Genomic DNA, 25097 nt, shown 5'->3' on the forward strand with positions numbered 1-25097 from the left:
CTTGACACTTTCAAATTACCTTGCGATAGTTCAAACTGTGCAAAAGATACATGCACAAAAGCAAATTTCTTGCAGTTCGCTCTGGCCATCTGAAAGTAGTCACGGGCATCGTCCGGCTCCTGAATACTGTAATAAAGATTATAGAGTCACATTTTAAGAAAAAGGACATAGCTACTTAAGTTTGATAACTCCTCATTCAATTTTCCATTTCCAATTTTCCAAGGGACATGGCATGTTGTTTTTCTCTGTGTGTAAAATTAAATACTAATCAGTTAGTTTTTAAAATCTTTTTAGGCAGAGTCCAGAATATGTAACTTTTGTGGAAATATGTACATAGCAAACAGAGTTTACAATACTCACTTATTAATTATAAACAAAAAGATTTGGTTAAAAAATATTAATTTTCTTATAATTAATCCTGACATGTTTCTTTTATAATGTAGTTATGTGCTATGTAATGTAGTTAGTTAATGTAGTTAAAAAGTGAATACTTACGCTTTTAATTCAGCAAATCTCACTTGAATTTGAGCAAAACTCTCATTTTGGCCATATTTATCTGGAGGAAGGACTTCAATTGCTTGACTGTAACGACCAATCAATTTATTTAAAAGAGCATCATTTAGGGGGACACTGTTTTTCTCTAGTTTGAGCAACAAATTCAACCAGTCCTCTGGGTTGTTTGCCATCATAATTTGGTTAACAGTTCCCGAGTTATCTGAATAAGAGAAACAAAATATACCAAAACAAATGCCAAATTAAACTTTCCTTTCAAATTAGTTAATAATTTATACTCTCAGTATAAATGTACATAAGGTCCTTAAAACACTGTAAAACTTTAACAATTCCTATAAATATGAGCAACTTATTTACTGCATGTATGCCTTTATAAGAGTTTATTTTATTCCTAAAGTTACATATTTTGAAGGAAAGAAACTTTGGAAATAAGCTTTTTTATAAGTAGCTTTTAAAAGGCCATATGTAGTCTAAGAAAATTTTATGCTCTAGCAACATAATTCTATTTCAGCCCCCTAACTATCCAAAGAAAACCTAAGCCTCTCCCACAACCACCTGTAACACCTTTGTTAGAAAATTCTTCATCAGTGACTTATTCATTAAAAATTTTAAAACTTATTGCCCCATTCCTAACATAACCTTCTTTACAACCTCACCCATCCAACATTATCTCCATATATCTCAAACTTACTTTTAATCCAATTAAACAAAAACAATTTATAAAAGATAAGTAACTGGTATGGTTATTTTCTTCTCCCTGCAAGTTACCCACATTTCTCCATAATTTTCATGTTGTAATTTATTTTTTTTTTACTTTCTTTACTGTCAATTGTTTTAAAAGGACAAATTGAATTAATGTCAGTCTCCTGTTTGGGATATTTTAGTCATTACTAAACATTATTAAATTCAGATTTCCCAAAGCAATTATCATCATTCCTTCTATCAGTTTCAGTTGCCTTCAATAGGGCAAAATCTTTGCTTTAATAAACAAAATTACTGTTTCTGCTTTTTACTAAAACATAACATATTCATTACTCTGCTTTTTTATTTTAAATTTAATCTGGCCTGATATTATTTCATTTTCCATTTTTTTTACCTCCCTTCCATTGAGCTCCTAACAAATTTGTCTGCAAAAGGTCTAAAAACCACTGTGTTGGAACCAGAAAAGATGCCAAATAGCCAAAGGAATATTGAAAAAGAAAACCAAAGCTGGTGGCATCACAATTCCGGACTTCAAGCTCTATTACAAAACTGTAATCATCAAGACAGTATGGTACTGGCACAAAAACTGACACATAGATCAATGGAACAGAATAGAGAACCCAGAAATGGACCTTCAACTCTATGGTCAACTAATCTTCAACAAAGCAGGAACGAATATCCAGTGGAAAAAAGACAGTCTCTTCAACAAATGGTGTTGGGGAAAATTGGACAGCCACATGCAGAAGAATGAAACTGGACCATTTCCTTACACCACACACAAAAATAGACTCAAAGTGGATGAAAGACCTAAATGTAAGATATGAATCCATCAAAATCCAAGAGAACACAAGCAGCAACCTTTATGATCTCGGCCACAGCAACTTCTTACTAGAAGGCAAGGGAAACAAAGGCAAAAATGAACTATTGGGACTTCATCAAGATAAAAAGTTTGCACTGCAAAGGAAACAGTCAGCAAAACTAAAAGACAACTGACAGAATGAGCATAGATATTTGCAAGTATCAGATAAATGGCTAGTATCCAGTATCTATAAAGAACTTATCCAACTCAACACCTAAAGAATAAGCCAATCAAGGAATGGGCGGAAGACATGAACAGACATTTCTCCAAAGAAGACACCCAAATGGCCAACAGACACATGAAAAAATGCTCCACATCACTGGACATCAGGGAAATACAAATCAAAACCTCAATGAGATACCACCTCACACCAGTCAGAATGGCTAAAATTAACAAGTCAGGAAATGACACATGTTGGCGAGGATGCAGAGAAAGGGGAACCCTCTTACACTGTCGGTGGGAATGCAAGCTGGTGCAGCCACTCTGGAAAACAGTATGGAGGTTCCTCAAAACGTTGAAAATAGAGCTACCCTACAACCCAGCAATTGCACTACTGGGTATTTACCCCAAAGATACAAATGTAGTGATCTGAAGGGGCACCTGCACCCCAATGTTTATAGCAGCAATGTCCACAATAGCCTAACTATGTAAAGAGCCCAGATGTCCATCAACAGATGAATGGATAAAGATGTGGTGTATATATATACATATACACACAATGGAATACTACTCAGCCATCAAAAAAAATGAAATCTTGCCATTTGCAATGACCTGATGGAACTAGAGGGTATTATGCTAAGCAAAATAAGTCAGTCAGAGAAAGACAATTATCACACAATCTCACTCATAGGTGGAATTTAAGAAAAAAAACGGGATCATAGGGGAAGAGAGGAAAAAATAAAAGATGACTCAGAGAGGGAGACAAACCAAAAGAGACTCTTAATCATAGGAAAGAAACTGAGGGTTGCTGGAGAAGAGGGTGGGGAGATGCGTAACTGGGTGATGGACATTAAGGAGGGTGCGTGAAGTACTGAGCACTGGGTGTTACAGAAGACTGATGCATCACTGACCTCTACCTCTGAAACTAATACATTATATGTTAATTAATTGAATTTAAATAAAATTTACAAAACAAAAACACTGTGTTTGCAAATGAATTCCTCAGGTCTCTGAGTACTCCATTCTCCCTCTACTCAGAACTTAATTTGTGCCTTATTGTGTCAGTATTTATTTGATGCTAAACATTTCACAGTGCAGTGTAGTGATTACATAGATTTTTGTCACCTAGAAACCATGGTTTTAATCTTTGGATTTCCCTCAATATTTATGATAATGTCTTATATCCCAGTTATCAATATATATCAAGTATCCACAGTTTTGAGTGAGGTAAGAATTTTATTTTAAGACTTTATTTATTTATTTGAAAGAGAGTGCAAGAGACAGCACAAGCAGGGGGGTGGGGCGGCAGAGGGAGAAGCAGGATCCTGAACAAGCAGGGAGCCCAGTACAGGACTTGATCCTAGGACTCTGGGATCATGACCTGAGCCCAAGGCAGACACTAAACTGACTGAGCCACCCAGGTGCCCCGACCTAAGAATTTTAAATAAGGATTCATCTTGGTGTGCAAGGTTTAACATTATTTAAGTACACATAATAAAGTATGGTAATATTCTACTAAGATTTTGCTTAACACCAAAATGATCATTTTCTAGGTTGTTTCAATTGAATATGATCTACCATCATGACTAGATTTCAGGTTCTTCCACTTAATCCCTCATCCATTTAAAGGTCAGTATAGACATAACAAATTTATCCAAAGGTCACTTTTCAAACAACCTCAATAATCTGAAATAGAGAGCGAATTAGGCTTCTGAGCTAACTGTTCATAAAGCTAGGGTATTAAACTTTGGGCACTTTTACTGATTCATCACCCAATAAAAATGTAAGTATCCACTACATGCCAGGCACCATTCTAAGCCCTGCAGATATAACAAAACAGATAAAAATCATGCCTTTATGGAGTTCATGTTCTAGTGGAGGAGACAGACAACAAACAAATTTATGAGTAAATTAGATATAAGGTGATTAATGCTATGGAGAAAAATAATACAGGGAAAGGATACACATGCCCAAACCAGTAGGTTGCTATTTCAAATAAGTGAGTTAGGAAAGGCCTCACTGAGAGGACCTGTGAACAGACCTGGAAAAGCTAAGAGTTCGCAGATTATCTCGGGAGTGGTGTTCAAGGCAGAGAGCAAGAACAAAGGGATTGGGATATAAGCTGGTCTAGCACATAGGAGAGATAGGGAAGCCACTGTCGCTGGAACAGAGTAATAAGCAAGGGAGAAGAGAATTAAAGGGGGAGTAATAGGAAGATTCTCCCCTATCAAAAATTGAGTGTTTGACTTTAAGTTTATACCATAATTTCATTAAGATTCACATTTTTCTCAGTTTGCAGCAAAAAAAGAATGGAAAAAAAAATGGCATATCTACTGATGGCAGGCGTATAAACAGAATTAACAGCTGACAGTAATGGAAGAGTTAAGAGCATGCTGTAGTAAGTTTCTGTTTTTAAGAAAGCAGAAAATTGTGGAACATTTCCACACAGAAGGGTTAAAATATAAAGTGTTTGTAGACTAATTGGCAAGCAACAATTACTGAGAAAATTACATTTATGAAATACAAGTAGTTAACACTTCATTCCTTTACCTTAGCGGGCACTCAAAGAAAAGGAACTCACCTGTAGTATCAGCAGAGACTTTATTCAAGCTTAGCTCATCAGTAAGGTCTTCATTTTTAAATTTATTTTTAATATCTCTCACTTTGTTCATTATAGAATCAATTGTCAATTCTCTGCCACTTAAGTCCTCAGCCTCCATTTCTAAGGCAAAAAAAAAAAAATTGAACTGTCATCATTCCTTTTTACTAGCATTAAAGAAAAAATGTCTCAGCTAGCCTTTTAGAACCCAGAGGGTAGTTATACGAACACATCTAAACACAGATATTATCAGAGTAGTATTTGTGAAACTATGCGCATAAAAACAACAGCATATCCTTGTAATTTGTACAGCAAGGTTTCCAATAGACCAGATACACCTTTTCTTCCCAGCAGAACTTCAGTGAAGCCATTGCACAACACAGAAATTGCTGCCCCTCCTTGCTTTCAAACTTTCCATTTTTCTTCCACACTTTCCTTTCACTCTTTTTCCAGAATTATTTCCTCTGGGCCATCTGCAAATTCAGTCATTTTTTAAAATGTGAGGGAATGTTTGCTTGGATTCTTGTAGTGACATACAGACATAAAGAATATTTTTGATAATGAAAACCATTCCTTTATTCACCTGCTGTACGCGAGTAAGCCTGCACACTGCAAGTGCGTTCAAAGCAGAATATATACACATTATTGCCTTTTATTGATAAGGGGGTATCAGAAGGCTTGTTCTTATGCCTATCTGGCAGAATTATGATTTGCTATCTTAATCATTCTAAAACCAAAAATCTACTGCATTCTTATAGCACCAGCACTTGCTCATCTGCACGGTGGTGATGTTGCAAAGTGTCTGCAGTCGTTCTTCCTGTCAATCTCAGGTTTGTGATTCTCAGACATTAACCCAGTAGGCCAGAGTACCTGATATTAATGCCGCCCCTGACCTCGAGTTTGACAATGAAAAGGGGCGATAAAGTGGGCAGCTAGATAGTACTATTTGAAGTCAGGTTCAAAAGGTAACTGTCAGAACGGGGTCACTGTCTCCTCTCCCTGTTATAAAACACCAGACAAGAGGGCGTGTCTTTTGGGAGACGATTTCATGTCCCCAAAACTCTCCCCAGGTGCCCGCCAGGCCCTCTTCAGCGAGGTACACACCCACCTCTTGTTTCCTGGGTCCTCAACAAAATCTGCCTCACCACCCGCTGGATTGGCGGAAGCAGCGAGACCTCCTCTCCCCCTTCAGTTCGTTTAGCCGCGCCCCACGTCTTCTACCAGGCTCTGAGTCCTCCCCGCCTCGCCCTAACCACTCACCGACCCTCGCGGCTAAGGAGCCCACACACCGGCCGCCGCCGTTCCTCCGTGTGCCCGCGAGGGAGAACTCACCACCAGAAAGCGGAGTAAGGAAGAAAAGATGGAATCCAGACCCCTCTCCTCAAACACGTTTGAATTTCCCCGCCGCTATCGTCGCGACTGCCTATTGGTCAGTTCTAGTCACGTGGAAGCGTCTGCCGTAATTGGCTTGTGTGCGTTGGCACCGCCCGGCTCCCTGCGATCCGCCAGTTCCGCCTTAGGAGGTTCCTGCGCTCCGACTCCACCCGGTCAGCGCCGGCGGCACCTAGGTGCTCGTATTTGGTGGGCGTTCCCGGACTGTCAATAGGCCAATATTCCTGCACGTTCTCGTTTAACCAGGCCAAATTTTTGCCGGGGAGGGAGTCACCCCTGGGCGGAGCTACCTGGTGAGAGGAAAATAGTGATGGGGTCCGTTGCCCCGAGCATCAGGACCTAAAAGATGGCCTGTGAGTCGGCCCTTGCCGCCGCACTGCCTCCGGATTCCGTCTTTCGCTCTCCCCACTGCCCGGCTTAGGGAGGCTATGGCAAGAACGGTTCGTTCGCAGAGCTACCTTCAACTCTGCGGCCTGCGCAAGAATCTGCGTTTTTTGTCCTTGAGCCTTCCATTTGTGCCTTTCCGCTCTCCTAAAATAAGTAACTCCGCGCTTCTTCAAGCCAAGGCCCTCCCCTTTGTCAAGAATTCTGTGCAGAATTCGCAAGCCCGTCTGGATTGCAGCGGCCCGAACTCGCCTGATCAGCCCCCTCCCTCCGAATTTGTCCCATTCAGGAGCTCAGGTGCCCTCAGGGAAAGCACCTCCCTAGTAATCCACCCGTGCTGGGCCTTTGCTGTTAAAGTGGCTTTGTGGTTCAAGGCAACACTTTCTCTGCCAATCGAAGAGGTGTCTTTGTTGTACCAGCATTAGGACATATGCTGTACGGTAGAACAGGCTGGTTGGTTTTGTGTATGTGTAGGAAAGAGACTACAGCTGTCACTTGTTAACTCCAAAACTGTCCTTAGAACCCTCGCATTCCCAGCTCTGGCTAGCTACTTAGCCAGCAAGAAAGCCTTTCCTCACTTACTGCATCTTTCTAGATCTACTGGCTATGTATTTTTACCTCAGCAGAACAGAATCATCTGCCGTAGACCACGGTTGGGTGATCACCACCTTTACACCGTTGCGTCTAACACTGCTTTAACTTGGAAGGAATTATTATTCCACCAATTCTGTTGCTCTCTTGGGGCCTGATTTCAAAATTTGAATCGTCCTAAAAATACAACTGCTGAATAACCTCACCCTAACACTTCTTTCTATATATTCATTCCTTTAGTAATCTCAATTTTTAAACACCAACTATATGCTAATGACTCCCAAATTTATATTTCCAGCTGAGCTCTCTCCCCTGAACTCCAGAATCATATATTCATTGCCTAATTAACATCTCCACTTAACTGTCTCATGGGTACCTAAAAACTGAAAATGTCTAAAACACCCTCCCATCTTCTTCTCCCTTATCCCCCAAACCTGCTTCTTACAAAATCTTCTCTGTAAAAGACAATCTCGTTGTCCTAATTTTTAGGCCAAAATCTTTGGGGTCATCCATAACACCACATACAATCTATAGGCAGATTGTGTTAGGTCCAGCAAAGTATTCCTGGAATCCTATCACTTCTCACCTTTCACTGTTACCAGCCTAGTCCTTCATCACTTGGATTAGTGCAGTAGCCTCCTGGCTGGTCTCCTTGTGTCTGCCTTTGCCTCACTTCAATTTATTCTCCAGCACAGCAGAGTATTCTTAAATTAATCACATCACGTCACTCCTTTGCTCCAAACCCTTCAGAGCTCCCTGTCTCACCCAGAATAAAAGCCAGAAGTCCTTAGAATGATCTAGAGCTGTACTGTTCAATATGATAATTCCTAGCTACATAGACTATTGAGCACTTGAAATGTGGCTAGTGCATTTGAAGAACTGAATTTTTAAATTAATTAAGTTCATTAAAACCTGACATTCGGGGCAATTATTGGAAGACTTTTAAGTATGTTTAGAACCTGAGTATGTGAACCTACTTTTTCAAATGTAAATCTTGTGAGACCTAAATGCAGATTAAGTACTTTCTGTGAAAGTGCTTATATGTTTTAAGTATAAATACACACGGATTTTGAAGACTTAGTATGAAAAAATAATGTAAAATATATAATGGATAATGTAAATATTGATCACAGTTTGAAATGATATTTTTATATAGTGTATTAAATAAGATATATTATTAAAATTAATATCCCCTGTCACAGACCAGAGGAGACTAAGGAGACATGACAACTAAATGCAATATGGTATCATGGATTGGATCCTGGAACAGAAAGTGGACATTAATGGGCAAATGATGAAATCCAAATAATAAATGTGATTTAGTTAATAGTAATGTACCAGTGTTGGTACACTTTTTCTTAAATTCCACCTATGAGTGAGATTGCATGATAATTGTCTTTCTCTGACTGATTTTGCTTAGCATAATACCCTCTAGTTCCATCAGGTCATTGCAAATGGCAAGATTTCATTTTTTTGATGGCTGAGTAGTATTCCATTTGTGTGTGTGTGTGTGTGTGTGTGTGTGTGTGTGTGTGTGTACACACACCACATCTTTATCCATTCATATGTTGATGGACATCTGGGCTCTTTCCATAGTTAGGCTATTGTGGACATTGCTGCTATAAACATTGGGGAGCAGGTGCCCCTTCAGATCACTACATTTGTATCTTTGGGGTAAATACCTAGTAGTGCAATTGCTGGGTCGTAGGGTAGCATTTTGACAAATATATCACAGTTATATAAGACCTTAAAAATAGGGAAATTGAGTGAAGAGTATACACCCAATTTTCTGTACTACATTTACAACCTTTGTGTAAACCAAAAATTATTCCAAAATAAAAAATTTAATGAGATTTACTTTCACCTATTTCTTCTTACTTTTTAATATGGTTAATGGAAAATTGACAATTACATATGTGTTTTGCATTGTATTTCCAGCAGTGGTCTATAACATCCTATAGATTTTTTTAAGTTTTATTTTATTATGTTAATCACCATACATTACATCATTAGTTTTTGATGTAGTGTTCCATGATTCATTGTTTGTGTATAACACCCAGTGCTCCACGCAGAACGTGCCCTCCTCAATATCCATCACCAGGCTAACCCATCCCCCCACCCCCTCCCCTCTAAACCCTCAGTTTGTTTCTCAGAGTCCATAGTCTCTCATGGTTCATCTCCCCCTCCAATTTCCCCCCCTTCATTTTCCCCTTCCTTCTCCTAATGTCCTCCATGCTACTCCTTATGTTCCACAGATAAGTGAAACCATATGATAATTGACTTTCTCTGCTTATTTCATTTAGCATAATGCTTTGTGATTAATAAATGAACAGAACCCTCAGTTTGTTTCCTGAGATTAAGAATTCCTCATATCAGTGAGATCATATGATACATGTCTTTCTCTCATTGACTTATTTCGCTCAGTGTAATACCTTCTAGTTCCATCCACGTCGTTGCAAATGGCAAGATTTCAGTTTTTTGATGGCTGCATAATATTCCATTGTATATGTATACCACATCTTCTTTATCCATTCATCTGTTGTTGGACATCTTGGCTCTTTCCATAGTTTGGCTATTGTGGACATTGCTGCGATAAACATTGGGGTGCACGTCTCCCTTCAGATCACTACATTTGTATCTTTGGGGTAAATACTCAGTAGTGCAATTGCTGGGTTGTAGGGTAGCTCTATTTTCAACTTTTTGAGGAACCTCCATACTGTTTTCCAGAGTGGCTGCACCAGCTTGCATTCCCACCAACAGTGTAGGAGGGTTCCCCTTTCTCTGCATCCTTGCCAACATGTGTCATTTCCTGACTTGTTAATTTTAGCCATTCTGACTGGTGTGAGGTAATATCTCATTGAGGTTTTGATTTGGTAAAATCCTATAATTTTACTCATCTGACCTACTTATTATCTTATTTATTTTCTGACTCTCTACCCACTCCCCCACTAGAATGTAAGCTCCGTAAGTACAGGAATTTTTTTTTAAGATTTAAAAAAAATTTATTTATTTATTTGACAGGGAGAGACACAGCGAGAGAGGGAACACAAGCAGGGGGAGTAGGAGAGGGAGATGCAGGCTTCCCCGTGGAGCAGGGAGCCCGATGCGGGTCTCGATCCCAGGACCCTAGGATCATGACCTGAGCCGAAGGCAGACGCTTAACGACTGAGCCACCCAGGTGCCCCAGTACAGGATTTTTGTCTACTTTGTTCATTACAGTATCCTGAGTGCTTAGAATTGTATCTGGTACTTTGTAGACACTCAGTGAATGTTAGCTAATTACTAACGTTTGCAACCATTGGAGTACTTCAGAATCCTATTTCCTCTACTAGATTTGTAGACTTCTTGAGGACAAGAAGCTTCTAACCATGTAAGCTTCCTATAAGTGCTTGAATAACCTTTTTACGGTGTCCTACACAATTCTCAGCAACTATTTATTGACAGGTTATCATTATAAGCTATTCAGAAACAAAAGTAGATACCATTCTTGGCTAAATGCTTTATTGATTGTTTTCATGGGAGATATGTAACAATGTGCCATATTGGGATGAATAGTTCCACTGAAGTGTTTAGACATCTACAGATGAGGGTGTCCAAGGCTTTCCTACTTTACCCAGAATCAATGCTTCTGACTCACCTATCCAAATAGATTTTGATCCTTAATTGTTGTTCATTCAGGCCATTGGAATCATAGAACAAGGGGAGGCCACCTCCAGAGATGAGTAAGGAAATGAAGTTGTTCCAGTGAAGATAATATACCACAATTACTAGTTTGTCTTAAAACCAACTTCATCTGACATAAATAAACTTGTTTATTTTCAGTCAAGCTTTCCACAAAACAATACAATTAACCAAGAGGTTATGACTTCAAGATGGAAAGCTTCACATTTTTTTACACAAATAAAATTTGGACCGTGTAACTTTGCCATTATCATCATGTCACTTTTTTTGCTAATCTGATGACTTTCTGTTAGTATGGTTGCTTTAAAAAAAAAAATCAATTATTGAAGTCATTGTTACATGAGTTCACTAAATCCCAAACTTTGGTTGCAGAAACTGTTTCCCATATTTGGATGATAAGTTTTTACAGAATGTAGTCACAGTGATTATTCTAGGGTTAAAAACTTATTAGTATACCTGATTTGGGTGCATATAGGAATGGTGTGAACCTATAAGAATGGTGGGAGCCTGTAAAAATAATAACAGGAAAGCTACATACCACAGAATGGACCAAGCCTCTTCCAAAAGAAAAAAAGGGGGGGCAAGGGCAGCCAACAGAGTACTTCAGGATTATGAAGAGAAATGGCAATGAGAGTTGAGATTATGTTCTGACCAAGGAAAACAGCAGTGATGGTTTGGGACTACTACTTGGATACCAGGTATTATTTAGTTATTCAGACAATAGATCATGTTAACAAATGACAGAAGACAAATAAGATTCCTATTTTTCTTTTTTCTCCATCATGGGTAATAGCATTCAAACTGACAATCTTTTTTTTTTTTTTAAGATTTTGTATCTTTATTTGACAGAGAGAGACACAGACAGAGAGAGGGAACACAAGCAGGGGGAGTGGGAGAGGGAGAAGCAGGCTTCCCGCTGAGCAGGGAGCCCGATGCGGGGCTCGATCCCAGGACCCCGGGATCATGACCTGAGCCAAAGGCAGATGCCCAACGACTGAGCCACCCAGGCACCCCTCAAACTGACAATCTTAAAAACAAATATGGTTGGGGTGCCTGGGTGGATCAGTTGGTTAAGCATCTGACTCTTGATTTTGGCTCAGGTCCTGATCTCAGGGTCCTGAAGGTAAGCCCTGTGTTGAGCTCTGCTCTGGGTGTGGCACCTGCTTGAGATTCTCTCCCTCTCTCTCCCTCTGTCCCTCTTCTCTCTCTCTCTCTCTCTCTCAAAAACAAACAAACCCAAAAAACAAAAAACAAATACAGTTGAAACTCTTACCAGGTGAAGCTGTATAAGAAAGATTTAAATTTTGTTAAAATTTTCTGACACAGTGACTTTTTAAAAAAATTTTAGCCATATGTTTTCAATCTCAGCTATATAGAAGGAACCTCACATAGCTGGGTAATATATTGGAGATAATAAGCAGAATATTGAAAAAATTTGCGTTATAGTTCCAGAAACATTGTTGGCAGTTTCTGAAAAGTCATGATAAACAAGACCAAAAAAATGGACAAGTGACTCTTTTTAGAAAAGGTAAAATTTGGAAGCTGTAGGTCTATATAATCTGGATGTGGATTTTTAGCTCAATTCTGGAATATAAAATTGTTTAGAAGCAGAGATCTGCAGATACCAACATGGATTCATTAAAAAAAAGCCATATAGAATAAACTAAACTCTCACTATGACAGTTTCTAAATTTAGGGAAGGCAATAAACATAGAATACCTTCATTTTTGCAAAGAAAGTGATAAAGACTCTCTTACTGTTTTTGTGGACAGGAGATGTGAATGTAAGCTCCATGCTGTTAATGTGAGATGATCCTGCAACTCTATGGACCATTATTCTCAAAGAACACTGCTTAATGGTTTGAGGAGAACTTCAGGTTGATCCCTTGTGGAAGGCCTCAGAACTCTATCCCTGGTCTTACTCTAAACTATATATTTTATCTGTGTGACAAACATATAGAAATAATGCTTATTCATTTTTCACATACTAATTAAAACAAAAAAAGGCAAAATGTCAGAAGAGAATTAAAAAGGATAAAATTAACAATATGAAATCTACAGGGATAAACGTAATTTAGGTTTATAAAAATAAAGTTCTCAAATACATAATTAGAGTCCAGCCAAGATGGAGAAACACAGTCCAGATTTATTCTCTGGAAACAACAAAGGCTGCACAAAATAAATGAAACAAGCATTTTCAAGCATTAGATACCAGACAGCATAGGACAATGATCCCTTAGCGCAAGGAAACAAGCAAATGAGCCCTGACATTGTCTGTACGTTAGTGCCTGGAGAGAGTTTCCAAGATGCAGTATAGGAAGGGGGAAAGCCAGGCATTGCCTGGCATTCCCCATAAGTTAAGAAGATGGAGTCTGGGATGGCCAAGGCAGCTAAAGTTCATAGGGCAGAGTACCAGAAAAAAAGTAAGCAGGACAGAGAGAGAATTCTGGAAATCTACAGAGAGGCCTCTTGAGGCTCTGGCTGAGTACCAATGAGTGCATGTGTCTTATTTTCCCCCAAGGAAAATGAGAGCTGAAAGGATCAGAGGGAATAATCTCTAGAGCCATAAAAAACAAGGGATAGTTCATGTTCACAGAGCATCAGACAAAGAACTTATATATTGCCTCAGTACTGGAGCAAAACTAGCCCTAAACTAAAGACTGCACTGGTCCAGCCTAACAAAACTTAAGAGCAAGCCTTAAAAGGATCAAGTTGTTTCTACATGATTTAACTGCATTCTAAAACAAAGCTTAAGAATATGTATAGAAGTACATGAAAATCCAACCAGATCAAATTCACAATGTCTAATTGAAAACATGACCAGTTATTCAAAGAAGCAGGAAAATGAGTAGATCAAACAACAGAAATTTATTTTCCCACAGTTCTGAAGGCTGGAAGTCCAAGATCAAGGTTCTAGCAGGGTTATATCCAGTGAGGCCTCCTTTCTCAGCTTGCAGATGGCCACCTTCTCAGCATGTCCCTCAAATGGCCTTCCTCTGTGTACAAACTGAGAAAGAGAGAGAGAGAGAGAAGAAAGTCTCTTCTTATAAGAACACATCCCATTGGGGGTGTCCTAATATGATGACCACATACATTTTGGATTTTAACATATGAATTTTTAGGGGGACACAAACATTCAGTCCATATATAATATATATAGTGACTAATAGAGTTAAAACTATAAATGTAATTATGCACACACACGTACATTTCTTTAATGGTGGGCGAATGGATGAAAGTAAAATAAACATAAATGAGAAATCCCATCAGGAAGCCCCAAATATTTTCAAAATGTTTAGAAGATACTTTAAAGATGGAGCTGTGTTCCATATTTTAGCCTATTGGTGACTCAATCTTTCCTACCTGCTAATTCAGCCTTCTGTTTCTTTGAAAAATCCACATTCCTCCACTATTTCTGAGAGGCCCTTGGGTTTTACACAAGTGTTCATATATAAGAACAGACAGCCAGGGTGCCTGGGTGGCTCAATCAGTTAAGTGTCAGCCTTCAGCTCAGGTCGTGGTCTTGGGGTCCTGGGATTGAGCTCCGCATCAGGCTCTCTGCTCATTGGGGGGTCTGCTTCTCATTCTCCATCTCCCTCTGCACCCTCCCCATCCCACTCATGGTCTCTCTCTCTCTGTCAAATAAACAAAATCTTAAAAAACAACAACAAAAAAAACAGGCAGTCACTACATAATATTTGAATTGTCTTCCTTTGGCTGCTGCACTCACTCTTCTCAGGATCCTATCAGGTCTGCAGGGCATCTCTGCCATTTTCCCTGTTACCTTACTATTACTAAGACTTTTAGATCACAAGTTTTATGTGTATGTTGCCAAATTCGTCGACATAGGGCCGTGTGTGTGTGTGTGTGTGTGTGTGTGTGTGTGTGTGTGTGTGTGTGTGTTGGTTTTGTTTTTGTTTTTGTTTGGTTTTAATTTTTTTGTGGGCTCCATGCTGGGGCTTGAACTCACAACCCTGAGATCAAGACCTAAGCTGATATCAAGAGTCAGACACTTAACTGACTGAGCCATCGATGTACCCCCAAAATAGGGCTGTTCTAATGTGAAAGGTAGGCCTATAAAAGTTTCACTGCCATGAATCTCCTGGGAGGGGCAGTTGCTAGATAGTTATTCTTGGTATGGAAATCCTCCAGTGAAGAGGAGGAAACCAGAGCCACCCTGATGTCTCAGGGAGTGTCCCATTTTATGGCCCCCAAAGGGAATAAGCAGGAGTTCAGCTATTTGAGTCAATGTAGAGACACCACACGTTAGTGTGAAGAATGAGCTTGGTGGTAAGTCACTGAATAGTGCCAGTTGACATTTTCTCAGGACCAGCTCATAAGAATTTTAGTTTCTTGAGATTTGAGGGAGAGTACTGTTAGAAAATGGAAATGAAAAATCTCAGCACCTGTTACTGTAATTTCTAAAATTATGACTGTCCCTTGCTTATAACATCCATAGCATTCCTAGTAACTGAAGCAAGAAGCCATGCTCCTGATCAAAGTTTAAGGCCCTATATTATTTGGCCCTTCCTGATTCTCTAAGCTCATCTCATCACACTTTCTTCTCTCTCACTAAGTTCTAGCTCCCTGGCTTCCTCTCAGTTCCTGAACACACTGAATTTTTTCTCACCTAAGGGCCCTGCCTTTTATTGTTGCTTTTACCTAGAACACTCATCTGCAGATCTCTGGTGGTTGGCTCTTTTCCATCTTTTAGATTCCTGTTCAAATATTACCTCTTCAGTGGGGCCTTTCAGTTGTTTGTCATCATATCACTATGCTTATTCCCTTCCCTGTACTTAACCCTATCTGTATTTATTTTATATTGATCTTTGTGTGTATTATCCTTGTGTTTATTATCTACTCCTACCAAGTAAGCATTTTGAAATTAAAATCCTTCCTTGCTTACTTGTTCATTATTATGCCAAAAACATTGAATGGTATGTAGCAGTGTAGGTAGTTAATAAAAATTGTTGAATGAATAAATAAATGAATCTGTGTTGCCCACCAGGCTATGAGGTCTGTAAGGAATTGATTAAAATATGTTTTGCACACTATGTACTCTATCCTCCTGCACAAAGGATGTGCTTATGTGCTGAAAGAAATCAAAGAAAAGTAATAAGTCAAGGGGAACTATTAAAAACCTAAGAGGCTAAGCCATTTTGACCAGATAGTAGTTAAACATAGCTGTATCTTCCATCTGTGGTTATTGTGAGCCTGCATCTAGCTCTGAAGGGACCTCGCCAGCCTGTAGGTGCATTCAGGGTCACTTGAAGATGATTCAGATCTTATTACCCCTAGTTGCATAAAGCTGGTCCTCAACCCCAAAGATGCTCCCTTTAGCATTTCTGAGAGTCATAGGGGATGTCTTACTTGTGATCAGAAACCGACAGATACCTTACTAGATACCTCATTTCTCCTCCAACAGTCACCACAGCTTTCCCAGATCCTATTCCCCCAAGCATCTCATTCTTCACCTTATTGCTACTCCACTGAGCCCAAAGGATGTCACCACATGCTGCAGTTCTGAAAAGTTCAAAGAACCAAAATTTGGTGATCTGTGGCAAATTGGGGTTATCTGTCTCCAATTTGTAACATTCAATCTGAGGGGTCAAAAACAATGCAATATATCTGTGTGAATGCCTTCATGTTTCATGAAGTGTTCAGTGAATGTTCTTCCAATTTTTACTTATCGTCCTCATTTGACCTAGGACCCAGACAAGAATGTATGGGACTGGGCTTAGAACAGATGTGACAGTCACAAGGGTATACTCAGAATCTCTTTCCTCCTCTGATGAGTAGGGTTTTGATACTGGGGAGTTCATTAGGTCTTCCTCCTTCCACCTGTAGGATGAATTCTTTTCCAGGAGACTCTCAATAGCCCCCTCTCAATTTGACTTCTATTAGAATATCTCACAATTTACCCCAAATGCCCAGTAGTCCAGCAGGAGACAAAACTCGGGCTTTTTCCATAGGCTCTTCAGGCCCCAGGAAAATAGGCTGGTCACAAACTTCCCAGACATGTTCGGACAGGTATGAGCCTACAGGAGCTGCACCTCAGGTTTGTTATCCTGATGCACAAGAAAATCTTCAAATGAACTCAGCAGTGACAAGCTTTCAAATCACGTAACGCCATCCCACACCCTTGGTAAGAAAGCAGCCAGGAGCAACAGAAGCCATGAGGTGGCAGCAAGAGCAATTTAAAGGCCACCAAAGGGAACACAGAAGACAATCACACCAAAGGATATTCTATCAAGGACTGGAAGGAATTTGGGCTTTCAATAATTCTGCTGGAAATCCTCCATGATACTCCTCATATTGGAGACACAGATTACTTGTTAATATATATTGACTGGAAAAATATATGCAGCATTAAAATAGTTTCTTTATTTGGATGATGGAATTGTGGTGCTTTTTCAAAATAATTTTAGTTTTTATACTTTGTTACTCTGTTTTCACAATTAAAGGGCCAAGGAGTAAGTGAAGATTACTGTTAGATATCTGTGAGCCTATCATTCTAAGATCATCAGCTCAACAATAACCTCTTGTTCAAACCAAGAATAATTTATTCTCTCTAATCCCTTGTCCAGTTTGTGAATGTGTACATTGAAAGCCATAATGTAATTCAAATTCACAAATTCAAAAGTGCAAGGACTACCATATTTGTTTATAATCTATAAATCACTTGAAAGCTAACTCCATGCCCCATTCTTATAGGCTGGTGGGAAATTCAGTAGTAATTGGAGCTCCACCCACCCAGGGCTGTACCTGTGTCTTGTGTTTGACTAAGACTCCAGGGGGCTCCAGTCATCAATCATTTGCTCACAGTGATTACTGAAGAACTGTTGGGACATTTCCAGGGAATCTGCTGCTTTGGTCCACATTTAGGGTCCTGGAATCATCAGCAAGCCTGACAGTATCTGTACTGAAGGTACAATGTTCTGAGTGCCCCCAGAAAGAAGCCAGCTCCTCTAGGAGTCTCGCCACCTCTTGCCTGTGAGGCAAGGAAATACTAAGGGACTGGTCACCTGTTTGGAATGGATAATTCCAAAAAAGCCATCAATATGAATTCCTAGAGAACATTTGTAACAACTAAAACACATATAATTAACTTTGTAACACACAGCTGTGAAGATAAACATAGTAAACAGTATTCTGAAATTCTAAAATAATTTCTGCAGATTAAATATAGGGCACAGAATGGTTAAAGTCTTTTCCTATTTATTTATCCTATTTAGAATTATCTTCTAATTGTGTTGCCTGGGAGGGGCCTGAATTAACTTATTATCTCAATACATAAAGTAACTCAATGCCTTTCCTCGGTTAGTTATGAAAAGAATTTAATACATTATTTTATTCTAATATTTAGGCGCCTGAAGCTTTCTTCTTACATAATTAAATGTGCAACTTTTAGTCATGGGAGCAATGTCTTAATATTTTCGTATTATTGTCTTTTATTTCAAATCTTAAGAAAGGATTTCACTGACTCTAAGCACACAGATGGGCAAGGCATTTACCTGCGGCAAGGAAAAATTCACCCACCCATAGCCTTTTGCACAACCATGTGTGCACACAGTCTGATTAGAGTGCCACTTGCGCCATGGACATCCGGGATAGTGACAGCAGTACCTGTCAGGGGATCACTCCCTGATTTATCGGATACGGCAAGGTTGCACAGGGAGTGTCCAACAGCCCAACTAGTCCTGTTGGATTGGAACCCACAGATGGCTCTGGAGGTGAAGAAGGGAGCAACAAGAGTCCCTTTCTGTAAAAACAGTCCAGATGAGGAAATTAAGAGGCACCTTCCCTATTGACTGTAGATGAGTGCAGGGAGGAGAGACAGAAGAAAAGCAGACATTGGCAAATGATAATTTTTTTGACAACACAAGTATCTTATAGAAGATAAGTCATCTGAGTTTTAAAAATGAAAGGAGAGGGAAAGAGAAATAGGAATTCAGGGCGGAAATATAGCACTCTTAGTGAGTGAAATTGAGGTTTACAAAAAGTAAATTTCTCTGGAATAGTACTTTATTAAGGTTTGGATATTTAATAATTGTTGATTTAGAGTTCTGAATTATAAACATTTGGGAAAGAAATATATCTTACAATATGATCACATCAAATAAACCTATATCAATATGTTATGGTAATAGCAATTATAGGAAATTGGTCATAAGTTCCTGAAGGAAATATCAAGAGCGCAACAGAAAATGGTAATGTTTTCTATTTGTAAGTAACCTTATAATTTTCAAAGTGCTTTACTTTGATCCTATTAGTTTATGAAATAGGCATAACATTTTTTTTTTTTTATCATTTTGCAGGTAGGAGATTGAAGACTAGACCAGTTTACTGACTTGCCCTGGGTTATATGTCTGGAAAACAGCAAAACTAGGATAAGAATTCTGGACTTTTGCTTCCAAGTCCATTTTTATTTCTATCATAAGGATCTTTCATAATTCTATAGTTTTTGTCAGTGAAAATAGCCATTAATTTTCAAAATGGAGTAAACAGTCTCATGGACTGTTTAAATAATATGTGAATCAATTTAATAAACAAGTTGCTCACAACTTTCCCTTGGGTTCTTCAAGAGCCTGACTCCTCAATCAGCTTAGTTGGCAGATGGCTGAGTGTATAATTTGAAGAACATAGCTTCTTACCCACTCCACCCTTTGCCCCAGTTTCTACTAAAAGCTGGCACCACAGCCATGATACTGCATTCAGTTCAGGAATTTTGAGTTGGCTTTAAACCCGTCTTAGCAATTGCCAACCAGGCTATTTCACTTAGTCTGGAAAGGGCAAAAGTAGGAAGACATAAATGCAAAGAGATTGTTAGGTTCATTCTCTTGCCCCACCAATTTCTTAGCTCCACCCCTTTCCATCCAGACCGAGGTGTAAATGTGCAGATAAGTGAGACTGGACACTTTAGTTGGGTCACAAAGACCGTGAGAGGGCCATACATTTCAGGTGCCCCAAATGCTGTCAGCTCTGAAGGCTCCCCAGAAACTATGGAAGCTCCACATGATGTGGTTCCATGGAGGCTATCCCATTGCACTTAGACATTTTGGGTTATCCTGGGTCTCCTTTATGATCAGAAAAGGTCCACTCCTAACATTTGTGAGCTCCATGGCAAGAGTACAAATAGAGGTCCACATACCATATATCTAAATATTTAAATGTTATAGGTCAGGCTAACAAGCTGTAAGATGAAGTATGTTCTCTCCTACTGAAATACCAGTATATTCATAATAACAAAAATAAAATATGTGTTTAAAGCTATGGCTGGCTATTACTGATAGTTGGCAAAACATAGAAGACATTTGAATTTAATTATTACTCTACGTTTTAGGGATTTTTTTGTTGATGGGCCAGAGATATTTATATTAATAACATGAAACTTTATAATTTATAAATTATTTCTAATTTGACTCATTCCATGAATTTATTTTTCTTACTTTCACTAGAAAAAATCACTCATTATATTATTCTAATTAAGATTTTTACATTATTTGTGTTCTACTGACAGTAAAGAGCTAAAAGTTTAAAAAATAATTGCAACTATACTAAGAGTACAAAATTTGAATGTATTTTCAGCAAAAATTAAAATATAAAAATTAAGGTATTTTATATATATTTTTCCAAAAATCATTTTCTTCTAAAATATTCAAATTATATGTACATTAAAATTAAGTCAAAATACAAATTCTAATCAATGCAGATGAAAAAAATTTTTTTAAAGATTTTATTTATTTATTTGACAGAGAGAGAGAGTATAAGCAGGGGGAGCAGCAGGCAGAGGGAGAGGGAGAAGCAGGGAGCCCAACGTGGGACTCAATCCCAGGACCGTTGGATCATGCCCTGAGCTGAAGGCAATGCTTAAGCGATTGAGCCACCCAGGTGCCTGCATATGAAAAATTTTAATCAAAGTGATTAAATAAAGTTTATTTTCTAAATCATTTTTAAACATTTAATTAATTCTTAGTAGACATTTTTATAAAAATAAAACTATCCACCCATGGACCTTGAGGGCATCATGATAAATGAAAAAGGTCAGACAGACAAAAATAAATGCTGTATGATCTCACCTATATGTGAAATGTTAGAACAAAACAAAAACCCCAAACAAACTCACAGATACAGAGAACAGATTGGTGGTTGCCAGAGGTGGGGGATGAGGGGTGGAAAAAATAGGTAAAGGTGGTCAAAAGGTAAAAACTTTCAATTAAAAAATAAGTAAGTCCTAGGGATGCCATGTACATCATAGTGACTCCAGTTAATAATATGTATTGTATACTTAAAAGTTGCTAAAAGAGTAGATCTTAAAAGTTCTCATCTTAAGGAGAAAAGTGTGTAACTATGTATGGTGACAGATGTTAACTAGACTTATTCTGGTAATCATTTCATAATACATACAAATTTTAAATCCTTATGTTGTTCACCTGAAAGTAATATATGTCAGTTATATCTCAATTAAAAAAAACTATTCACAATTCTAGCATTGCATTTAATTGTTAATAAAGAATCAGTACCACACTTTATAAATATTATGTCTAGATTGGCACTGTCCAATAGAAATATAGTACAAGGCACATGCATAACTTTTAATTTTTTACATTAAAAGTTTTTCTACATTAGAATTAAAAAGTAAACATTTAAAATAATTGAAATTAATTTTAATAATATATTTTATTTAATGCAAAGTATTAAAATATTGTTCCAACATGTAATCTATATAACAATAATTAATGAGGTCTTTCACATTCTTTTTTTCACACTGAGTGTGAAAAATTTGATGTCTTTGTTACACTTACAGCACTTCTCTGTCAGACTAGCTACATTTCAGTTGCCCCAACAACCACATGTGGTTAAGACTACCATATTGGACAGCAACATAAACTGTTACAAATACCATATTGATTGGTAAAGGCCTTCAGACGCATACATTGAAACACAAAGAGAAGCAAGCAAATGTATGTACCACACTCCTGGGAATGATGTTAAGAGGAAGAACTTGACAAGTTAATTAGTCTTTCTATTATCTAAGCACTTCTACCACTAACTGCTCTGAAGCAGTGTCCATCTCCACTGTTGGCAGTGGTACAACCCACAAACTCTCATGGCTGCAGGTGCCTTTTGCTTCAGAGGTCCTAGGATAAGAGGTTTGAAGAAGCATTTCCTTGGGGCTGGAATGGGGTTAGGAACAAGAGTGGATGTTTAGGGTTACAAATCACACTGTGTAATGCTGAGCACTAGATGAGTAACGAAGATTGAACGTGTTTGTTAATAAAAGTATTTGTTGGTGTGCATGTGAAAATTGAGGCTCAGGCGAGGGGCTCTTGCCCTGGTATGAGGGAGGTATGGGATGAGGGCATGCCTAGAGCTAGCTGGGCTTCCTGGGGGTACTGCAGAATATAGGAAGAGACGGGGAGAGGCCAGGCCTCCGAGGCCTGTGCTAGACCGGGACTGTGAATCCACGACGACATGAGTTTCTGTGTTGAGTTATTGAAATGTTCAGCATAAGGATGTTCACTGGTATATATTTTTCCCTCTGCTGTATTTTTTGATGCATTGGCTCCAATATCAGGGTTAAATTTGAGAAAAGCAAGGATGGAAGAGAGACAGATACCTTTTGAGAGATGCATAACAAATAATGACTGATCCAACCTCCCTCACCAACCTCCCATCTCTCAAACACACAGATACATCCCTTACCATATACACACACAAATATGTGCAACTCCAGGGGGGATGTATTGTACTGTATTGCTTTTATGCCTTCGTTTTTAAAGATATATATGATAAAATACATGAGAGGACACAATCTCCCAGAAATACTTGCTGCCAATACATTTTGCTGAAATTGACTCCCAAAACTCTCACCTGTGTTTCATTTTATAACTGAATCTAACAATTTCCCTGAAAGCCTTGTGAAGAGGAGCTACATAGGACTTTCTGCTTGCCCTTTTAGAGAAATGATATCATGTAGTATTACATACAGGGTAGTCTTTGCAGGGCCTCACCTCAGAAGACACATGACATCAGTTTCCATTACTGCTCATATTAACTTGATCATTTTGTTAAGGTACTATCTGCCAATTTTTCATTGTAAAACTTTCTTCTCCCCTTTGTAATTAATGTGATCTGTGTGAAGTGATGTTTCAGATTATGTGATTATCCTGTTCCTTAACAATCCTCCAATCAGTAATTTTAGCATCTATTAATAGTTCTAGCCAGAATCAACTATTACTATAGCTGTTGGAAAAACAAGGCTTTTCTACTTTTTATCATTCCTTCTGTATTTATTGGTATTTGTGTCAAAAGATACAAAGATGTCACTCATTTATATTAGTTTTATGGGAGCTGTAGGAATTTTACTTTGCTACCTCTGATATAAGCTACTTCCATTCATATCTTATTTATTAATAATTTAATCAAAAGCCTATAGAATAGGAAGTGCTTTGTGGGAAATACCAAAATAGTGAATATGGTGGCCTTAGCTTCTTCTTTTCTTACCACTCACCAGCAGTGTTACAGGATACATGCCATTTTTGCTGCATGATATCAAAGAGAACAGATGCTGTAAATTCATATTCAGTCTGGGCATAGAAAGGCTATTTTAGAATGTGTACAAGAAATCATTGCTTAGTTCTAGCTGTTTTGTTGTCACAATGTTTTGGGTTTCTTTGCCTTCTTATTCTTTTTGACTTTCTTTTTATTGAGCTTTACTCTTTTGCCCCTTCCTACTCAGAAGAAATGTCTGCTCATTTACATTTGTAATGCTCAAAAATTTTGAATAAAATGCTTAAATATCAATTATAGTGAATAGAGATTTTTATAAATATTCAACACACACTATAATCTACTATTTCCTAGCTAGCAAATTAGTAAAGCTCAGTGCATTGTAAATAACAATCTTCATGGTACTTTGGTCTTATTTATTTTTGCCAAATGATAATTAGGAGAGTGGAGACTGGCTCCAGTAATTAGACAAGGAGATAAAATGCCTGGTGTGTGCGTGTATAGGTATCTGGCTGTTATTCCCACCCCTACCTTCAATCCTGCCTAGTTAACAGGACTGAAAGAGATTGTGATATATTCCTTTAGTCTATATTTTCTAGATAAGTCTACTATATCTACTTATCCATCCATCATCCACCCATCCCTCCATGCATTCAACATTTGCCATCTATATTGCACATCTACTCATGGTCCTGCATTGTTCATAGCATCACAAATATAGAGATGAAAAGGACACAGTCCCTACTTTTAAATAACTTCCATTACTGTATAGGAATCAATCCACCTTTAAGACCTTCTCTCTCTTCTTTCTCAGTTATTTCCTCCAAAATGTGGGTACCTGCTGTTTCCCTCCTCAATGCTAGTGCAGATCAAGGCTACTTTTAAGGACTGTTATCCACATCTGCTTCTAGGAAGCTAAAAATCACTGTGCAGGGAGAAGGGACAGAAGCATTTGTCATGAGGGGACAGATAAAAATTCTAAAGAATATTTGAGTTCTCCTTTTCCAATATATCCATCAATAACTATCAGAGAGAAAATAATATCTAACCAAAGATTAGAGATTATAGCTCATGTTATTCTTTTTAAGAACAATAAAAACAATGAACAATTCCCAGTTAGGGCACCTGGGTGGCTCAGTTGGTTAAGCATCTGCATTTGGCTCAGGTCATGATCCTGGGGTCCTGGGATCAAGAGCCACATCGGGCTCCTTGCTCAGCAGGGAAGCCTGCTTCTCCCTCTCCCTGCCCACCTTCCACTCGTGCTCTCTCGCCATCTCTCTCTCAAATAAACAAATCTTTAAAAAAAAATGAATTCCAACTTATCTAAATTATATTTGTGGTGGCCAAATCTGTATAATCCTTTTAAAGGTACTGGGGGAGGTTTTTTCAACATGAGAAAATATAATGGAATACCTAAAGGGCTATACCTTTTTCCCATGGAAAGAAATAGTTATCAATGCTTATTTCCTTTTTGTACAAGGTAAATTTTACAACATTACATATAGTTACTTAATTCAATTCCTAATGAAGAGAGATATATCACAATATCTTTTAAAAAATCTTTTCAATTTCCCATGAAGAACTTACTCTCTTTAAGTATGTTTATTAGTAACAATTTCAGTAGTAAAAATGCAATGTTTTAAATATACTTTCATATTCATTATCTCATTTGACCATACAACAATTATATGAAGTAGATAGAGAA

The 25097-nt window shown here is 38.2% G+C and overlaps 1 protein-coding gene across 3 annotated transcripts in view; it reads right to left on the reverse strand.

The window, feature by feature from the left end:
- The window catches only part of TTK (TTK protein kinase), a 50428-nt gene extending 44183 nt beyond the window's left edge, over window positions 1-6245 (reverse strand). For 2 of the 3 annotated variants that reach the window (XM_088024313.1, XM_028108080.2), the window contains exons 1-4: window positions 6165-6245; window positions 4815-4955; window positions 496-715; window positions 20-126 (exon numbers count right to left, since the gene is read on the reverse strand). In XM_088024313.1, coding sequence (XP_087880439.1) covers window positions 20-126; window positions 496-715; window positions 4815-4953 — 466 coding nt within the window. In that variant the 5' untranslated portion in view covers window positions 4954-4955; window positions 6165-6245. The other variant, XM_028108079.2, reaches the window with a different exon arrangement.
- Window positions 6246-25097: the final 18852 nt, after the last annotated feature.

This window comes from Eumetopias jubatus, unplaced genomic scaffold, assembly GCF_037043125.1.
Source record: "Eumetopias jubatus isolate StellerSeaLion01/CBP00866 unplaced genomic scaffold, mEumJub1_p1.0 scaffold_6, whole genome shotgun sequence".
In the NCBI taxonomy this organism is placed as follows: domain Eukaryota; kingdom Metazoa; phylum Chordata; class Mammalia; order Carnivora; family Otariidae; genus Eumetopias; species Eumetopias jubatus.